Source organism: Oncorhynchus masou, chromosome 24, assembly GCF_036934945.1.
Source record: "Oncorhynchus masou masou isolate Uvic2021 chromosome 24, UVic_Omas_1.1, whole genome shotgun sequence".
Taxonomy (NCBI): domain Eukaryota; kingdom Metazoa; phylum Chordata; class Actinopteri; order Salmoniformes; family Salmonidae; genus Oncorhynchus; species Oncorhynchus masou.
In genome coordinates, this window is record NC_088235.1 from 96,337,439 (window position 1) to 96,358,464 (window position 21,026).

Sequence of the window (21,026 nt, forward strand, 5' to 3'; positions counted from 1 at the left end):
GCTAGTGATAATTTAACATTTGATTTATGAGCTTAATGTATTAATAAGGCTACAGTTTGCATATTAGGGCCTGAGTAGTATAATAAGGCGGAGTCATGGCAAAATACTGCATTTTGATTAGTCTCAGTAGCGCGTGGGACACGCCCTCCTTCATCCTTGTAAACAAACACATTGAGCATGCGTACGACACTGGCGTAATGGAGGTCTATCTTCCTTGACCACGGTGATTTTTTAACAAATCGTCTTCTGCTTTTAAAGATTTGGAGCGAGCATTCAGTCATTACTTGGTCGGCTTTTGTAAGTTAATATTTGAAACATCAAAACTTGTGTGCTTTTAAGTAACGTATGTTGCTGGAAGAGTTGCTCTTGCAATTAACGTTAGCGAGCTACACTGACATTAGCAAGGTAGCCTACTTGCTTCTCAAATGTGTCTCTGTTCCGTTGTCTTTAACATATTTGCATAACATGATCGTACGTTATTACTTTACCATTGCTACACATTAATAACTAAAGTAGATAGAGGTATGATACAGTCAGGTTTGTCAGGCATCTTGATAGCTAAAAAGCTAACGCTATATGTTTTCCGGGAGTTAACTGACACTGGGCCCAGTCCTTAAATGACTTGGAATTCAACCAATCACAAATTTAGGAATAACTTTAACGAGAGTGTCGTCCAATCACAATCAGCAGGTGGGCAGGAACTTGTCAAAAACCTAGCGCTAGCTGGCTAGAGTAGCATTAGTATGTTATTAACTTTATGTTGTAATCTATTACGAAAAGTTCGACAACTAAGTTAGATAGCTTCTAATGGTGCTAGCTAGCTATCTCTCTCACAGAGGATATTTAGAATTAGATTGGGTTACCGGACATCAATAAGCGAAGCAACGTTGGCTAACTGTCCGATTGAATTTGACTTTTGTTGATATTTTATCCAGCTGCCAGCTAACTGTTGATATTAGCTAGCTATAGTCTGAAGTAATTACGACGACATTCCATAGCCCCTCAATCCCACAAAAACATGTATATAGTGTTCTGTTTTTTGCTGTGTTGTGTTTACAGTAGTTATCTTTGTAGGATGAACTTTGTGCTTTAATAACTATAGGGGGCGACAGGTGTTCGTCTGTACCAAAACGATTTAGGCAAGTTTTGAACCTTTCTAAAACATCTGTTTGGGTTATTTGTCAACTGCACCACACACAGGCCTATTATAAGTAGTTGCAACATGTTCTATGTGATGCAATGTTTTAGATAAATTATTAAACAGACATCTGATCAAAACAAATGTGTTCTCTTGTCCAGTGTTTGCAGATCAGAGCAACTCTTCTTTGAGGATGGCGACAGACACTGCGTCCCAGCAGACTCCTGGCTCCAGGATTATGACCTTTCACCCTACCAAGGAAGAGTTTAAGGACTTCAGCCGTTACATCGCCTACATGGAGTCACAGGGAGCACACCTAGCTGGAATGGCTAAGGTGTGTGTTTTTGCATCTACTTTTCAGAAGATCATAAGCATTTATTCCCCTGATCTACATCCTGTTTGAGAAGAGTAGAAGGTGCCCAACCAACATCAGACGAGGTGTAACCAAAGATCTATAGGCCTGTCTATCCTGTTCTAAGAAAAATGCACTCTGTATAAAGACTAACTCAATCCTATGTTTGATATGTATTTTCCAGGTTATTCCACCGAAAGACTGGAAGCCCAGACATACTTATGATGACATAGATGACCTGGTGATCCCTGCTCCTATACAGCAGGTGGTGACTGGCCAGTCAGGTCTCTTCACACAGTACAACATCCAGAAGAAACCCATGACTGTCCGAGAGTTCCGCAAGACTGCCAACACAGACAAGTGAGCCCTCGTACTGTTATGGGCAATCCCATGGTAACGGAGTAATAATGAGACTTAGATTTGTCACTTTAAAATGTATGCCAAACCATACAGCTCTATGCACAAGGACTACTTTTAACCATTTCCACTGACATTTTTACAAAAACACATTTACTTGAAGAACAGTGCATATGCAAATTTGGTAACATAATGACTGTTTGTGCTGTCAACTTTCCATATGCACTCTTCTTCAAATAAATGGAAATGATTGTAGCATAGGTATACATGGTTACATGGTTGTAACTGGCTATAGTTCTAAAATCACTGTTTTGATTGTCACATCTAATCATCCGCTGTCATTGTAGGTTCTGTAATCCCCGCTATGTGGATTTTGAGGAGCTGGAGAGAAAGTTCTGGAAGAACCTGACTTTCAACCCGCCTCTCTATGGAGCCGATATCAACGGAACCCTCTACGACCCAGTGAGTTATTCCTATCATCACCCACTGTCGAGTTCCCCTAACAACCTACTGTTGAAATGTCAATGTCTCTGCTTACCCTCACCAACATTTTTTCTGCTCAATCTCTAGGATGTGACAGAGTGGAACATTGGTCATCTGAACACTATTCTAGACACTGTGGAGAGGGAGAGTGGGATCAAGATAAAGGGAGTGAACACTCCTTACCTGTATTTTGGCATGTGGAAAAGCACCTTTGCCTGGCACACTGAAGATATGGATCTCTACAGCATCAACTACCTGCACTTTGGAGAGCCCAAGTCCTGGTAAACTGTTGATGTATTTTGCACTGATAAAAAAATAAAACACACGGTTCAGTGCAGTGAAGTTATACCAAGAGATATTAACACATGTCTATTTTACAGATTTACAAATGGAGTGTCTGTCATTGGGTTGTTATTGTATGTAGCGTTTTGTCCAAAAGGTGTACTTGTACATCAAGCTGTTTCATGCTACAGAAACAGGAGATTGGCTCCTACCCTATGGGCTGCTCAGGCTAGGACAAGCCTTACTTGATTTACTTACTTCCCGAACACAGCATCTTGACTACCATTTACATCATTACTCTTGTCTCTCTGCAGGTATGTAGTTCCGCCTGAACATGGGAAGAGATTGGAACGTCTTGCTAAAGGTAAGTGGAGCAGAGGAGGCAGGCTGGAATATAATAAATGGAATGGAGTCAAACGTGGTTTCCATGTGTTTGATACCGTTCCATTTATTCCATTCCAGCCATTACAATGATCATGTCCATCACTATGGTGGAAAGGAATTTTCTAATCGATCCTCATTCCTCTTCGAAGTTTCCTCTATTTGCATTTAGCACCTGCGCATTAAAAAAAAAAGACATGTAGATGTATCCCCCTGGAAGACCCCACCACCGCTAACTCTTCCAATGCTGCTGAAAAAAATCCTACGGGAAACTCTGCTCATTGATTATCAATATTCTTCATATCAACACATTATCAGACAGGGATCAGCAGAATTCCTAATGTCTTTGATTCCTGTTCATGCAGGGTTCTTTCCTGGGAGTGCTCAGAGCTGTGAAGCTTTCCTGCGGCATAAGATGACTCTTATCTCACCCTCCATCCTGAAGAAATATGGCATACCGTTTGAAAAGGTGACCGCTCTTCAATGGCAACATGTTATCAAATTTCCCAACCTATCACAAAGTTGGGATACAGCAACAAAATACAAACCTATGGGTTTGTCACAAACCTGTGACTATGTGTTTGTTGTGTGCTTAGATAACCCAGGAGGCAGGCCAGTTCATAGTGACCTTCCCATTCGGTTACCACGCTGGTTTCAACCACGGCTTCAACTGTGCTGAATCCACTAACTTTGCCACACAGCGATGGATCGATTATGGCAAAATAGCCACACTGGTATGTACAACTAAATGAATTAACACATAGTATGCATGAAACCAAGTCATTTATTTAGTGTGATCTGTGATTGGTCTTGTGTTACTCAGTTTGTATGGTCGTGGGTACAATTCCCGCAGGGATCACATACTAAAATGTATGCACTCATACCTTAAGTTGCTTTGGATAAAATTGGCAAATGGCATTTATTATAAAATATACTCATGACCAATCCCTATCCTCCCTCCCCCAGTGCTCGTGTCGTAAGGACATGGTGAAGATCTCCATGGAGATCTTTGTGAGGAAGTTCCAACCAGACCGCTACAAGGCCTGGAAGGCAGGGAAGGACAACACTCCTATTGACCACTCTAAGCCCACGCCAGAGGCTGCTGACTTCCTGAAGACAGGGGAGACTGGGAAGGAGGGTCCAAGCCGCAGCGAGGCCCCTGACCAGGAGAATACCCCATGCACCACCACTCAGGAGGAGAAGAGGTCCATGCTTTACTGTAGTGTAGTATTGTCTCTAGCTGGTGTAACTTCATATACACTGAGTGTACAAAACATTAAAAACACCTTCCTATTATTGTGTTCCACCCCTTTTTGCCCTGAGAACAGTCTCAATTCATCAGGGCATGGACTCTACAAGGTGTCAAAAGCATTCCACAGGGATGCTGGCCCATGTTGACTTCAATGCTTCCCACAGTTGTGTCAAGTTAGCTGGATGTTCTTTGGGTGGTTGACCATTCTTGATACATACAGGAAATAATACATACTGTTGAGTGTGAAAAACCACCAACTTTACAGTTCTTGACAAGCTCAAACCGGTGCGCCTGGCACCTACCATATCCTGTTCAATGGCACCTAAATCACACGTACACAATCCAAGTCTCAAGGCTTAAAAATCCTTCTTTAACCTGTCTCCTCCCCTTCATCTACACAGAAGTGGATTTAAAATCAATAAGGGATCATAATTTTTACCTGGCCAGTTTGTCATTGAATGAGCAAGTGTTCCTTATATTTTGTACTCTCTATATTTATATTTATATCTATATTTATATCTATATTAAATTTGTGATTACAACATCAATCTTTTAAAACTTTTAAATTAATTCTATATTCCGGTTCTTGACGAATATAACTTATAAACGCCTCAAGCTTAGTTCAACTGTCGTACCTTACTAATATAGGGTATAGGGTCAACATTGTTTAAGCTATCATTTTGATCTCATGCATGGTCAGTTCTTGCATCCATAGCTCTGTCTGGATTTGAGTGGTTACATTTCTCTAACCCCCATCCCTCAGCTGTTTGCCAAATCAAGTGGCGAGGTGCCCGTTTTGTTGTATTTTCTATTGCAGATTTCCCCTTTAATGATCAAATGAAAGCATTCATTCATACTGGGTTTCGGTCTCCACTTTGAGCAAATTTCTCAAAAGAGGCTTATTGTAATTAAAAAAATAAATAAAACATATTCACAGTTCCTCTCTCTGTCCTGTGCCAATGCAGCCCGAAGGTTGGGGAAAAGCGCCAGCGCGGAGGGGATGTGGAGGCAGCAGAGGATGGAGACACTGAGCAGGTTGATGAAGAGGAGCAGGAGGAGGAGAGAGAGGTGGACCAGAAGAAAGCAAAGCTTGGCCAGGAGGAGAAGAGACACAGTCTGGCACACAAAGGTACCTCAGTGCATCTTTGACTATGACACCAAAAAATACTGCATATTGACTTGTTAGACTGTTAGCTAGGTTTCCATCCAACTGGTGACGGATTTGAATTCAGATGGTCAAAATTTGCACAAAGAAAATATGTGCCATTTTCCCACCAGTGGTATTTCTACCAAATTGACTTGTTTGCTGATAAATGTCTGTGCATGATGATGTGATGCACACTAAATTTACTTTTGTATGTACAGAAAAAAAAAATCAAAAGTGTGATGTGTTTCTATTCTACTGATAGTTTTGCCACACAAGCTGTTGTCTACTCTGGTCTTGGCACCAGTACTCTAGCCAACAGCTCACATATATAGTGGAGGTATGCTAGTCTACATGAGGAGATTATTATGGCTATTATTTGTCAAACTGCAGTCATATCAATTGTGTCACCAGAATAAGCACTTTTACCACCCTGTGAAGTTCATCATAACTTATTTCATCTGTAGCCTAATAAACTGCATGGTTTCCTGAGTCGTAGTCGGAGGACCACACACCATATCACCGCGTGACTACAAGTTTACTTCCATATTTTTTTAACACCTTTATTTAACTTGGCAAGTCAGTTAAGAACAAATTCTTATTTTCAATGACGGCCTAGGAACAGTGGGTTAACTGCCTGTTCAGGGGCAGAACGACAGATTTGTACCTTGTCAGCTCGGGGATTTGAACTTGCAACCTTTCGGCTGCTAGTCCAACGCTCTAACTACTAGGCTACCCTGCCACCCCATATGATGGTTATTATATCAATATTTGCACATAAAGGTGTTTCCACCAACATTTCTTACATTATTTATTTGACCGACACAAAAAGATCCCACCATGTCGAACGAACAAATTATCTTTCGGCATTAATAAAAGTGTACTGTCACTTCCAATTTCCATCACACCTGGAAACTGTATAAGGTATGACTTCATCCGCATGAAAAACCACATTTCCATCCACATTTATGAGGGAGATAATTTAGACCAGTGGTATTCAGTTTTTGGGGACCCTTATCTTTTTCCCCCAGGAATTTCTCGTGACCCCACCCCAAATCTGTAAATGTTATTTTTCAACTCATCTTTCTCAAAAATGTTTGTATATTGTCCCATACAATAATTTGTACTCTTCCTTTTTTTGTTTTTTATTAGATACTTTTTGCTAACCCCACCTCTGTTCCTCGGCTTTGAATAACACTGATTTAGACAGTGCCTCCAGTTTTTCATGTTTGTTTATTTCAGTGCTAAAGGCAGAGGATGTTAAAAAAGAGCGAACAAAGCCACCACTCAACGCAAAGACCAACCGAAACACAAATGCCAGCCGAAAGCTAGCACTTCAGATGAAAGCCAAAATCTCTCTTAAATCCACTCCAATTAAGTCTCAGCCACAGACTAACAGTCAGTCAACCCAACCAGCGGCCCCAGAACCCTCCCCCCAGAGCTCAGAGAAGGCCGGCCCCAGTGAGGATGTGAAGCCTCCAGCCAGCAGCTCCAGCCCTGTCCACCCAGCCAGCAGCTCCAGCCCTGTCCACCCAGCCAGCAGCTCCAGCCCTGTCCACCCAGCCAGCAGCTCCAGCCCTGTCCACCCAGCCAGCAGCTCCAGCCCTGTCCACCCAGCTAGCAGCTCCAGCCCTGTCCACCCAGCCAGCAGCTCCAGCCCTTCCCACCCGGCCAGCAGCTCCAGCCCTTCCCACCCGGCCAGCAGCTCCAGCCCTTCCCACCCGGCCAGCAGCTCCAGCCCTTTCCACCCGGCCAGCAGCTCCAGCCCTGTCCACCCGGCCAGCAGCTCCAGCCCTGTCCACCCGGCCAGCAGCTCCAGCCCTGTCCACCCGGCCAGCAGCTCCAGCCCTGTCCACCCGGCCAGCAGCTCCAGCCCTGTCCACCCGGCCAGCAGCTCCAGCCCTGTCCACCCAGCCAGCAGCTCCAGCCCTATCCACCCAGCCAGTAGCTCCAGCCCTTCCCACCCAGCCAGCAGCTCCAGCCCTTCCCACCCAGCCAGCAGCTCCAGCCCTGTCCACCAGCTCTTTCAGAGGACCCTGTGCCCTGCAGACGTGCTGCACGTCCACAGCTACGCCAAGGGAGACTACAGCGAGGGAGAGACCAGGGAGGGCAAGGAGGAGAGGAGGAACGATAGTAGTGATAGTGAAGGAGAGGAACTGGATGACAGCAAGGTGAGAGGAGTAGAGATGGAGAAGAGGAGTGGAGTCCAAACATCACACACCACTGAACCTCTGTCTGTAGGATTTGCTTTATCATGTTTGTTCTGAGGTCAGATATACTGTACTGTACATGTTCAATGAATCAGCGCTAATGATTCTGTTCCTAACCCCTTTTATTCCACCAGAGGGCAGAAGATGGAGAGGATGATGGCGCTGTGCCCAGAAAACAGGGGACGTTGCCTTGTCACCAGCATCTGATTAAAGACAACATGAGTGACGAGGGTGAGTTAAAATATCACTTCCTCACTCATGTAGGTTAGCCCCAGTTAGGCTTCCTTTTCCTAAGCAATGGATATGATGGCTTGTAGAAAAGCAGTGTCAGGCATGTTCCTCCATGGAATAGAAGCAATGATGTTGGCATACTTGATGGCATTATAGTAGTTTGTCTGTGTGTGTTTTCATAACTGTCTGTTTGGTTCCAATGGCTCAGGGGATTAAAACAAATAGCATGGTGGATTTGATTTCCTTCATGTGCAACGGTCAATATCGACAGTTCTGTAAGTTGTTTGGGATATGGCATGTGCTAACGCTAAAATCCATTTAATTTTGCTGTCGTTTTAAGAGCTGCCAGAGCAGCCCCCAGTAGACGAGGATGGGCTAGAGGGAGAGTCGTGGGCCAAGCCCCTGGCCCACCTGTGGCAGAACAGACCCCCCAACCTGAAGAAAGAGAAGGAGTACAACCGTTGCATGGGCCTCCAGGCCCCATACTGCTCTGTGTGCTCACTCTTCCAGGCATTCCAGCAGGTGAGGGAGGAATGGACTGTGTGTGAGAGATCACCAGTGGCTGAGGAGAGGAGGAGACACTCAGCAGGGGATTTGGGAAGTTTGTCTTCTGAAAGTCTCTGTCATTAATCTGCAGGGGTTTCTCTAAGAGTGAACCTCCTGTTACGTGATTCAGTTCCCCCTTTCTTTACTTGTTTCTCGGGAGACGTTTTAGTACGTTCCCCAATGCTCCTCTTCTCACTTCTGATATACTGCACAGTGATAGTTATTTCAGGTTTGTCTGCCCAGTCTAAGTAGTTGTTTTACTTTGTCCCTCCTTTTATCCATTTGTGACACCATTTGTGAATTGATCGCCCCCCATCTAGCTTCAGAGTTTGTTCTGTTAGGTGACCTAAACTGGGATATGCTCAACACCCCGGCAGTCCTACAATCTAAGCTAGATGCCCACAATCTCACACAAATCATCAAGGAACCCACCAGATACAACCCTAAATCTGTAAACAAGGGCACCCTCATAGACGTCATCCTGACCAACTGGCCCTCCAAATACACCTCCGCCGTCTTCAACCAGGATCTCAGCAATCATTGCCTGTATCCGCTACGGAGGCGCAGTCAAACGACCACCCCTCATCACTGTCAAACGCTCCCTAAAACACTTCTGTGAGCAGGCCTTTAATCGACCTGGCCCGGGTATCCTGGAAGGACATTGACCTCAACCCGTCAGTTGAGGATGCCTGGTCATTCTTTAAAAGTAACTTCCTCACCATTTTAGATAAGCATGCTCCGTTCAAAAAATGCAGAACTTTTAAGAACAGATATAGCCCTTGGTTCACTCCAGACCTGACTGCCCTCGACCAGCACAAAAACATCCTGTGGCGGACTGCAATAGCATCGAATAGTCCCCGCAATATGCAACTGTTCAGGGAAGTCAGGAACCAATACACGTAGTCAGTCAGGAAAGCTAAGGCCAGCTTCTTCAGGCAGAAATTTGCATCCTGTAGCTCCAACTCCAAAAAGTTCTGGGACACTGTGAAGTCCATGGAGAACAAGAGCACCTCCTACCAACTGCCCACTGCACTGAGGCTAGGCAACACGGTCACCACCGATAAATCCATGATTATCGAAAACTTCAACAAGCATTTCTCAACGGCTGGCCATGCCTTCCGCCTGGCTACTCCAACCTCGGCCAACAGCTCCCCCCGCAGCTACTCGCCCAAGCCTCTCCAGGTTCTCCTTTACCCAAATCCAGATAGCAGATGTTCTGAAAGAGCTGTAAAACCTGGACCCGTACAAATAGGCTGGGCTTGACAATCTGGACCCTCTATTTCTGAAACTATCCGCCGCCATTGTCGCAACCCCTATTACCAGCCTGTTCAACCTCTCTTTCATATCGTCTGAGATCCCCAAGGATTGGAAAGCTGCCGCAGTCATCCCCCTCTTCAAAGGGGGAGATGCCCTGGACCAAAACTGTTACAGACCTATATCCATCCTGCCCTGCCTATCTAAGGTCTTCGAAAGCCAAGTCACCAAAAAGGTCACTGACCATCTCGAATCACACTGTACCTTCTCCGCTGTGCAATCTGGTTTCCGAGCCGGTCACGGGTGCACCTCAGCCACGCTCCAGGTACTAAACAATATCATAGCGGCCATCGATAAAAGACAGTACTGTGCAGCCGTCTTCATCGACCTTGCCAAGGCTTTCGACTCTGTCAATCACCTTATTCTTATCGGCAGACTCAGTAGCCTTGGTTTTTCTGATGACTGCCTTGCCTGGTTCACCAACTACTTTGCAGACAGAGTGCAGTGTGTCAAATCGGAGGGCATGCTGTCCGGTCCTCTGGCAGTCTCTATGGGGGTGCCACAGGGTTCAATTCTCGGGCCGACTCTTTTCTCTGTATATATCAATGATGTTGCTCTTGCTGCGGGCGATTCCCTGATCCACCTCTACGCAGACGACACCATTCTATATACGTCCGGCCCGTCCTTGGACACTGTGCTATCTAACTTCCAAACAAGCTTCAATGCCATACAACACTCCTTCCGTGGCCTCCAACTGCTCTTAAACGCTAGTAAAACCAAATGCATGCTTTTCAACCGTTCGCTGCCTGCACCCGCATGCCTGACTAGTATCACCACCCTGGATGGTTCCGACCTTGAATATGTGGACATCTATAAGTACCTAGGTGTCTGGCGAGACTGTAAACTCTCCTTCCAGACTCTTATCAAACATCTCCAATCGAAAATCAAATCTAGAGTCGGCTTTCTATTCCGCAACAAAGCCTCCTTCACTCACGCCTCCAAACTTACCCTAGTAAAACTGACTATCCTACCGATCCTCGACTTCGGCGACGTCATCTACAAAATAGCTTCCAACACTCTACTCAGCAAACTGATGCAGGTTATCACAGTGCCATCCGTTTTGTCACTAAAGCAACCTTATACCACCAACCACTGCGACTTGTATGCTCTAGTCGGCTGGCCCTCGCTACATATTCGTCGCCAGACCCACTGGTTCCAGGTCATCTACAAGTCCATGCTAGGTAAAGCTCCGCCTTATCTCAGTTCACTGGTCACGATGGCAACACCCACCCGTAGCACGCGCTCCAGCAGGTGTATCTCACTGATCATCCCTAAAGCCAACACCTCATTTGGCCGCCTTTCGTTCCAGTTCTCTGCTGCCTGTGACTGGAACGAATTGCAAAAATCACTGAAGTTGGAGACATTTATCTCCCTCACCAACTTCAAACATCTGCTATCTGAGCAGCTAACCGATCGCTGCAGCTGTACATAGTCTTATCGGTAAATAGCCCACCCAATTTTACCTACCTCATCCCCATACTGTTTTTATTTATTTACTTTTCTGCTCTTTTGCGCACCAATATCTCTACCTGTACATGACCATCTGATCATTTATCACTCCAGTGTTAATCTGCAAAATTGTAATTATTCGCCTACCTCCTCATGCCTTTTGCACACAATGTATATAGACTCTTTTTTTCTTATTCTACTGTGTTATTGACTTGTTTATTGTTTACTCCATGTGTAACTCTGTGTTGTCTGTTCACACTGCTATGCTTTATCTTGGCCAGGTCGCAGTTGCAAATGAGAACTTGTTCTCAACTAGCCTACCTGGTTAAATAAAGGTTAAATAAAAATACAAATCCATGGCTAGACTGGGTGTGCTGATGAAGGCAAACACAGAAAAGCATTTGAATTTGAATGAGAGTTATTTTCTGACGTGAACTTCTATTGTCCTCCCAAGAGTTGCTAAATATGATTGTTTCATTTCCAGGCTGAGTGTGCTGATGACGGTACGGACCCTCCAGTGGTGCTGCCTGGAGGCAGGCTGAGAACCAAGCCTCTGATCCCTGAGATGTGTTTCACCACCACCACGGAGCCAGAGGAGGGCGCTGAGGAGAAGGAACCTGCCCCTCCGGCCCCCACCACCCCTCACCTGGAGCCAGACGGCACCAGCCTGCTCATCAGCTGCTCCCACTGCAGCGTCCGCGTACACACCAGTCAGTACTACTACTTACCCAGCACGCCACCCCTTTTACCACTAGAATAGCTGGGCCTTTCAGCCTATAACTACCCACTACACAATGTTGCCAGGCATCCTTTTAGGCATCCAATGTTGCCAGGCATCCGATTCGACTCCAGCTCAACTAAATTCTGCAGAATATGCAATGCTACCAGTGCATCCATTTGTTTGGTTTGGCTAACCATTGTAAACTACACACAGCTACACAATGCTTCATTACACTGCTGTTCTAAATGTAATCATCCTCTTTCACCCTCCTCATTCAGTTAATTCAAATTCAATTGGGAATTCACATGCACAGTTATCAGTATCTATCGCCCATTCATCCATTTACCACATTCATTCGGTAAGGATAGGGATGCGTGTGTACCAATGCCCTACAGCACATTTGCCTTGGCCCCTTAAGTTCGTAGTAGCTTCTTTTTTTTAAAGATAAATACTTTTTTGTTTGTCCATTTGTCTGAACTTTTAAATCACAATGTAAAACATAAATATTTAGGAAAAGTCTTGGACGTTGATATTGTTTTTGCAGATTTATTTACAAAATCAAACAACATTGGCCTAATGCGGTTCTAGTTAACCCCATCATTCCAGGTAAGAGCAGTACTCTACTTTTAGAAAGTTGAGGACCTAAGTGCAGACTTTCAACTCTAGAAGTTATTTAATTATCTCTGTCCACAACATGGTTGAGATGCGCTATCAGTCATGCGAATGTGTGAATGCCTGTCAGTAAAGGAGTATGCACACTGCAACCTATCCTCCCTTCTGGTTCATTGGCGACAACGTTTCAACCACTTAGGTAATGGTGTTTGTTTGGTTGTGTGTTTCCAGGCTGTTATGGTGTGGATCCAGAGAGTGTGACTAAGGACTGGAAGTGTGCTCGCTGTAAGGCCAATTCCATGACTGAGGTCAGTGTCTCAACAACACATCACCTCATAATACAACACCTCCAAGTGGCTGTTCATTATGTCTGACCTCACCTGACCCAAGAATATGTTGCTGGCACTGACTGGCAGTAGTGTTTGCAAACGCTGCAGTAGTCTAAACTGTCATTAGATCTGGCAGTGGTCTAAACTGTCATTAGATCTTAAAAAAAAATACAGTTTTATTTAACAGGCAAGTCAGTTAAGAACAAATTCTTATTCACAATGACGGCCAAACCCGGCCAAACCCGGACAACGCTGGGCCAATTATGCGCCACCCTATGGGACTCCCAATCACGTCCGGTTGTGATACAGCCTGGATTCAAACCAGGGACTGTAGTGACGACTCTTGCCATGAGAAGTAGTGCCTTAGACTGCTGCGGCACTTTGGAGTTTAGACTACGGCAGGTAGCCTAGTAGTTAGAGCGTTGGACCAGTAACCGAAAGGTTGCTGGATCGAATCGCTGAGCTGACAAGGTAAAAATCTGTCGTTCTGCCCCTGAACAAGGCAGTTAACCCACTGTTCCCCAGTAGGCCATCATTGTAAATAAGAATGTGTTCTTAACTGACTTGTCTAGTTAAATCATGTTTATTTTTGGGGGGCATTAGATCTGGCAGTAGTGTTTGCAGTATTCCAAACTGGCATTAGATCTGGCAGTAGTGTTTGCAGTATTCTAAACTGGCATTAGATCTGGCAGTAGTGTTTGCAGTATTCCAAACTGGCATTAGATCTGGCAGTAGTGTTTGCAGTATTCTAAACTGGCATTAGATCTGGCAGTAGTGTTTGCAGTATTCCAAACTGGCATTAGATCTGGCATTCTAAACTGGCATTAGATCTGGCAGTAGTGTTTGCAGTATTCCAAACTGGCATTAGATCTGGCAGTAGTTTTTGCAGTATTCTAAACTGGCATTAGATCTGGCAGTAGTTTTTGCAGTATTTTAAACTGGCATTAGATCTGGCAGTAGTGTTTGCAGTATTACAAACTGGCATTAGATCTGGCAGTAGTTTTTGCAGTATTCTAAACTGGCATTAGATCTGGCAGTAGTTTTTGCAGTATTTTAAACTGGCATTAGATCTGGCAGTAGTGTTTGCAGTATTCTGAACAGGCATTAGATCTGGCAGTAGTGTTTGCAGTTTTCTAAACTGGCATTAGATCTGGTAGTAGTATTTGCAGTATTCATCTAATGATAAGTGATTGACTGGTACTGGTCGTCAGGTGACACACCTTGGCATTGGTTGTATGTACAGTACCAGTCAAATGTTTGGACACACCTACTCCTGGGTTTTTCTTGATTTTTACTATTTTCTACGTTGTAGAATAATAGTGAAGACATCAAAACTATGAATTAACACATGGAATCATGTAGTATCCAAAAAAGTGTCAAACAAATCAAAATATATTTTAGATTCTTCAAAGTAGCTTTGCACACTCTTGGCATTCTCTCAACCAGATTCACCTGGAATGCTTTTCCAACTGTCTTGAAGGAGTTTCCACATATGCTGAGCACTTGGCTGCTTTTCCTTCACTCTGCGGTCCAACTCATCCCAAACCATCTCAATTGGGTTGAGGTTGGGTGATTGTGGAGGCCAGGTGATCTGATGCAGCACTCCATCACTCTCCATCTTGGTCAAATAGCTGTTACACAGCATGGAGGTGTGTTAGGTCATTGTTCTGTTGAAAAAAACAAATGATAGTCCCACTAAGCGCAAACCAGATGGGATGGCATATCGCTGCAGAATGATATGGTAGCCATGCTGGTTAAGTCTGGTGTGTCAACTTTTGACTGGTACTTTGTTTACTTAACTGGGATTATGGTGGTTGACAGTTTGCTCTTCTTGCAGAGTTGCTGTTTGTGTTTGCTGAGGGGGGGTGCCTTGCAAAAAGCCAACAACAACAAGTAAGTCTTTGTGCCAGACAGATCCCCTTAGAGATCAGGGAGTGGGCTAGTCTAAATCCCACACTGAACATTTACTGAGCTCTTCTCTTTATGTACTCTTTTGTTCACATAGTTGGATGTTCTTTTGAAATATATCTACTAGGTTTATAATCTACTCATGGTGTGGTGTCTGTGTATTGACATGTTGTGTTGTAGGTGGGTCCATGTGCTGTGTGCAGTAGCAGTGTTGGAGGCTCGCTTTGTGAACATCACTGAGAGAAGCCCTGTGGATCTGAGTGGGATTCCTCTACAGAGGTTTAAACTGGTGAGTTCGACTATGTAAATGTCAATAGGCTTGGGCAGTATACAGTATACCAGCGTATTTGGAAATACCTGTCACATAATTTTTCATTATGAAGCTTACTGGCAGTCCCCCGTCACGTGGTGTTTGTTTACAAGCACACAACAACGAGAGACCAGAACCTTGTGAGTCACCTAACTGTTGTGCAGCACGCGTCCGGTGATATAGTTTCACTATGGAATTCACAACTAAATGTTTGCCAGCTAGATATTTTATAATTATTACGGTAACTGTCTAAAATGAGCTAAATGCTCTGCGGTTGTGCATTGGGTTTGCTAACAAGCTACTAAATTAGCAATCTAGCTAAGTTGTTAGCTTCTCCCAAAATCAAGCTTTGCTTTGTAACAACTGAGAATCCCCTGCTGGATCAAGAGCCTTGCTGTCTAATGTGTGTTTTGTGCAGCAAACTGTGAACAGCATTTTTGAGTTATTTGTGTAACTGTATGAGCTGGGATGTCTGTCCTGCAAATAGTTTGTCAGAGACTGTTTAAAATCTTCGCAATCCGCTGATTAGCATTTAGTTAGCATTCTCAATGGGATTTTACATGTACTTTGTAACCTTCGGATTACAAGGGCTGTGGATTATAAAAAACAGCACCCCTTGTGTTCAGTGACACTATTACCGAATATCCCGGGATGGCACAAAGTCGGTATGAAGGTTTGACAATCTGGATACTGCCCAAGCCTTATGTCAACATTAATTATGTGCTAAGGGATAAGACTCTGTCACTACCTCGCTCTCCAACCAAGGTGCATGAATAGAGGAGAACCTTTTCCAAGAACCTTTTGAATAAAGGAGAGTGGCTGAATATCCTCTCTTCAGCATATTATGCCAAAGTAATATATTATTGGTTTTACCTGACATGGTTGGCACATCCACCTCTATGCATGTGACAGCAGTTATGCTTGCCGTCTACTACAAGGTTAGACTAGAGACTAGGGTATTTAGAGGATGTCCGGTGAGTTTGTGATTATTTATTTTTTTACCTTTATTTTACTAGGCAAGTCAGTTAAGAACAAATTCTTATTTTCAATGACGGCCTAGGAACAGTGGGTTAACTGCCTGTTCAGGGTCAGAACGACAGATTTGTACCTTGTCAGCTCGGGGGCTTGAACTTGCAACCTTTCGGTTACAAGTCCAACGCTACCCTGCTGCCCCCAGCCTCTACTGTATACAGTTTGACAGGATGTATAGGCCTAGTTTTCCCTGTGGGACTCTCTTTTCCTGTCTCTCTGAGCATGGTCTTATTGTTTTCTGTGCTGTGCAGAAATGTTACTACTGTAAGAAGCGGATGAAGAAGACATCCGGGTGCTGTGTGCAGTGTTCCCATGGCCGCTGTCCTACGGCCTACCACCCTACTTGTGCCCAGGCCGCTGGGATCCTCATGCAGCCAGACGAGTGGCCTTTTGTTGTCTACGTCACCTGCTGTCGGCACAAGGGCCCTATTCCGACAGAGGTATACATTGGTTGTACTTTACTTTATATTTAGGACTGTGTTTCAGAAAGGGGAAGCAAAACACCAGACAGTGGGGACTCTAAAGGCCTCAGTTATGGGACTTGGTTACATCATTCTGATGATACTTTATGTTATAGTTTCTAAGCATTCCACATGTTCAGGGCTGTGCTCACAACAGTGTACTATATAAACATGACTATGTTTTAGATTTTAAAGTGAAAAACTCCCACGAGTATGCCCATGTACTTCCAGTCCAAAGAGGTTGATAGAGTTGTTATTTGATGTTAATCCGGATGGATAACTAATTTCTTCTCTCTCAGCGTAACAAAGCAGCCATGCATGAGCTCACTGTGGGAAGGAGGGTGATCTGTAAGCACAAAAATGGCCGCTACTACCAGTGTGACGTGGTGCAGCTGTCCAAGGAGACGTTCTATGAGGTCAACTTTGATGACGGCTCCTTCAGTGATAACCTCTTTCCCGAGGACATCGTGGTAAGAAGACAAACGTCTGTGTGTGTGAGAGTGGGTGTGGTGCCGAATTGTGGTCAGTAATTCATGACAGGGTTTATAAGTAGGTCATAAGCTGTTTATTATTAGTTTATAGATTGCTTATACAATATGTACCACACATTGGTTAAAATTGTGTGATTGCTTTTTGGTGCTTGCCAAATAGTGAGTTTGTAGGATCGTATCTGATGGTTGTTTTCTATTGCCAGGGCCGGGACTGTGCCCAGATAGGCCCCCCTCCACAGGGGGAGATGGTGCAGGTCCGCTGGACAGATGGTCTGGTCTACGGGGCCAAGTTTGTGGCTGCTCACATCATCCAAATGTACCAGGTACAACAACACTATACTAATCAAAAAAAAAACTCATAGCAATACATTACAAGTCTGTGATGAAACCATTGTTTGCTTTTTTGAGAGACATAAAATGTAGTTATTTTGGCATTGATGGTGTAGGTGGAGTTTGAAGACGGGTCACAACTAACAGCCAAGAGAGATGATGTTTATACCCTGGATGAGGAGCTGCCTAAGAGAGTCAAGTCAAGACTGGTGAGTAGACTGAGAGCTACCTGTGAGCTATCCAATATACTGACTCCAAAGTTGCTAACCTTAACTCTGTATCATCAACTCCTAACTTTCTCACTCTGATGTTGTTATAATAAGGACTGCTGAGTATACTGAATCATACTGACTGAATCATTTTCTCCAGCATGTTTGTTAATGAGTCTTCTTCCTGTGGCAATGGACAATAAAGTAATCCTGTGTGTGCCCTGCCCTGGTCTATCTCCAGTCCAAGGCGTCAGACATGCGTTTCGATGGGATCTTTGAGGACAAGGAGGCCATCCAGCAGTCGAAGAGGCAGAGAGTGATCAACTCACGGTACCGAGGGGACTACGTTGAACCTGTGATCTACAGAGCCATCATGGAGTAGCCTGCCAAATACAGCATGGAGTAGCCTACTCTTCCAACAAACCACCAGCACTGATATTCCTGATCTGGACTTCTCACTTTACCTTAATTTATCCACTGACTGAGTGAGTGTAGCTCTGACTAAAGGACTTCTGAAAATAACTTTCCAACCCCTAGTTTGGACTGTTTTCTTTTTTCTTACGTTCATCCCTTTACAGCATTATGCGCCAGTTTCCCGGACACTGATTAGGCCTAGTCTTGGACTGTTTTCTTTTTTCTTACGTTTATCCCTTTACAGCATTATGCGCCAGTTTCCCGGACACTGATTAGGCCTAGTCTTGGACTGTTTTCTTTTTTCTTACGTTCATCCCTTTACAGCATTATGCGCCAGTTTCCCGGACACTGATTAGGCCTAGTCTTGGACTGTTTTCTTTTTTCTTACGTTCATCCCTTTAAGGCATTATGCGCCAGTTTCCCGGACACTGATTAGGCCTAGTCTTGGACTGTTTTCTTTTTTCTTACGTTCATCCCTTTACAGCATTATGCGCCAGTTTCCCGGACACTGATTAGGCCTAGTCTTGGACTGTTTTCTTTTTTCTTACGTTCATCCCTTTACAGCATTATGCGCCAGTTTCCCGGACACTGATTAGGCCTAGTCTTGGACTGAAAAGCCCTTTCATTGGATATGCTTTTTATGCTACGCTTAACCTGTCCAGGAAACCGGAACCAATTGTTATTACTTTTATGTTTTCTTTGACTGTGATCAAGGATTGAAGAACAGGCCACCTTCTCCACTCGGTATAGGTTATAGAAGCCGGGAAGAAACTTTTATGCCATCCTGCTAGTGCCCAGTAGCTTTAACTCGTCTCTTGAATGGAAGCGATATTGGACCATGAATTTTGCTTCCAAACAAGATGTAGCTTTCTAATAATAATAGTAACAATCCACTCAATAGAACTGTGGCGGGAATGACTTCCTGAAGGGAGTGAAGCAGACAAGTTGCTGTCACTCATCCTCATAAACACTGATTACAGTGTATTCTGACTTGCAATTTCACTGAATGTTGCCAGTTGTTCCTTTATGTACATCTATTTATTTTCCTATGTCGTTTTTCAGGGTGCTACTTGCACCTATGTTTGATTTTAAGGAGGTGCATTGCCATTTTAGTAACTAATACCACCTCCTCTTAGCAGAGTCACACTGTTGACTGCATTCCTAAACATTGTATTTTGTAGGAACGCATTGAATATTGCTTTTTCCATTTTTAGAGTTGTTTTTTTACCAGTGTATTTATTATACTGTGCTTGAAGAAAGTAACCTCTGCAATGCAGACAATTTGTCAGTTGCAATGGTGTAGAGGTTCTGGACTGATTCTGATCTATGTTCTATTTTTGCTATATAGATGAATTGGAAATAACCCATTCAGAATTGCTATGGGTGCTCCCTTTTTATCCAAGTTGGTTCTTTACTCTTTAAATGAACATTTGTGCGTTGCACTTTTATTCAAGCCCATTTTGAGAGGACAGTTTAATAGTTGTGTGCTACCATTTGCTATTTTTGTAAAAAAAAAAAAAAAATTTTAAAAATAATATTGTACATTTTATAAGATCTTATGCATTGTGTCCCACCACGCTTCTCCACTCGGCCATGATCATCAACCATAATGCACTTATTAATTAAAGATAAGGTGGCCTTCAGATTGTCTGTTATATTCCTCTAAACTGCTGTTATCTTGAGTATATGGATGCCACATTCTGGTAACTTTCCCAGGTTTTCCAGAAATCCTGGTTGAAATTTCCCTGCAATCAGGATGAAATAAGCAGGAAATCCGTAAGTCCTTTTTAAGTAGGATTTCTGGGAATTTTGAGAGTTTTCTGAATTTTGCAACCCTACTTGAGTGTGAGAGACATATAATGTATGAGTTGGGCAGTTATAGAGGCTCACAGAAGTACCACTAAGCAAGGGGTTTATATCATCAGCATTCAACAGTATGGAAATACTTATGACTTCTAATACATGGGGGGGAAATACAAGTTTTCTATCAAAAAGCCTATTTTGTTGCTTTGTTTTATAATGATACACGTTACATTCACAGTCGGGAAGACACTGAGATGTAATTATAATAAGTTGTTTATTTAAAGATCTAAGCCGTTGACGCAAGGGATCTTGTTTGTGACCCAAATGGCAGCATATTCCCTATATTGTGCTCTATCTTTGACCAGGGACCTGGTCAAAAGTAGTGCACTATATAGGGAATGGGGTGCCATTTGGGACTGATCCCTGGCCTGTTCATGTGACCTTTTTTCCTTTCTGTGAAAAATGTACTACCATTCATGCAATTTGTAAAGATGATAATTTTGTTTCAGTAAAAACATTTTGGCTTGCATATTGTCATTTATTGGTGTTGATCTTTGTTTCATGTTTAAATGTTTTCATGATATTTAGGACTGCTAAACAGTTCATGATCTTATGACTGATTAAACAATGTTTGACATGTATTTATGACAATGACTGAAGGTTGTAGTAACAGTGTACTGTAATAACTTTTAGTCTTTACAAGACCCCACTGCATACCTCAATGACAGTAGTAGTATCTAACTGCATAGCAAGTCAATTGTCAGCTAAACGGTGCTGTCTTTGAAGTTCAGTGTTGGGGAGTAGTGAACTACATGTAGTTCAACTAATAATTAAACATTTTACAGTAGCTTGGTGGTAGTTCAACTAAATTCAAATCTTGGTAGTGTTTTCAGTAGTTAGCTTTTTTTTGCCATGTAGCTGTGTAGCTAACTACTGGAACTGCACAGAACTTTTTTTTGCAAAAATAAAATATGGGTTAAGTTGGCAATAATTCTTTGTATCAGACTTGCCTAATTCTCACTTGAAACAGTTTTTAATATGCTAAATCACTCAGTTAACATCTGTCTCCTGAGTGTGTTCTTGCTATTTGTATTCTAAGACATTTCAGATTTAGATATGGATAATTTTTCACAAAGTATTTGGATGTAGTGAGCTACTTTTTCAAAGTAACTAAACTATAATTTTAAAGTGTATCTTTAGTGTAGCTTAACGTCTTCCAGTGTGAAGTAATTGGTGGCTTGGTAAACTATATTTTCAGTAACTCCCA

The 21,026-nt window shown here is 43.4% G+C and overlaps 1 protein-coding gene across 4 annotated transcripts; it reads left to right on the forward strand.

The window, feature by feature from the left end:
• Positions 1 to 179: 179 nt before the first annotated feature.
• Positions 180 to 20,288, forward strand: LOC135513082 (lysine-specific demethylase 4A-like). 4 transcript variants are annotated; one of them, XM_064935771.1, is made up of 22 exons: positions 180 to 297; positions 1,300 to 1,472; positions 1,675 to 1,850; positions 2,195 to 2,309; positions 2,418 to 2,611; positions 2,927 to 2,976; positions 3,359 to 3,462; positions 3,590 to 3,727; positions 3,960 to 4,198; positions 5,211 to 5,374; positions 6,632 to 7,560; positions 7,734 to 7,830; positions 8,171 to 8,352; positions 11,624 to 11,849; positions 12,704 to 12,780; positions 14,639 to 14,694; positions 14,890 to 14,998; positions 16,303 to 16,491; positions 16,812 to 16,982; positions 17,207 to 17,326; positions 17,450 to 17,542; positions 17,784 to 20,288. In XM_064935771.1, exons 2-22 carry the CDS (start codon positions 1,332 to 1,334, stop codon positions 17,922 to 17,924), a joined length of 3,711 nt encoding a protein of 1,236 aa, XP_064791843.1. In that variant the 5' UTR covers positions 180 to 297; positions 1,300 to 1,331; the 3' UTR covers positions 17,925 to 20,288. The 4 variants fall into 4 exon arrangements, 3 of the variants coding, with proteins under 3 accessions (XP_064791843.1, XP_064791844.1, XP_064791845.1); XM_064935772.1 differs by having other exon boundaries at positions 17,748 to 17,833; XM_064935773.1 differs by lacking the exons at positions 12,704 to 12,780; positions 16,812 to 16,982; positions 17,207 to 17,326; positions 17,450 to 17,542; positions 17,784 to 20,288 and having other exon boundaries at positions 16,303 to 16,425.
• Positions 20,289 to 21,026: the final 738 nt, after the last annotated feature.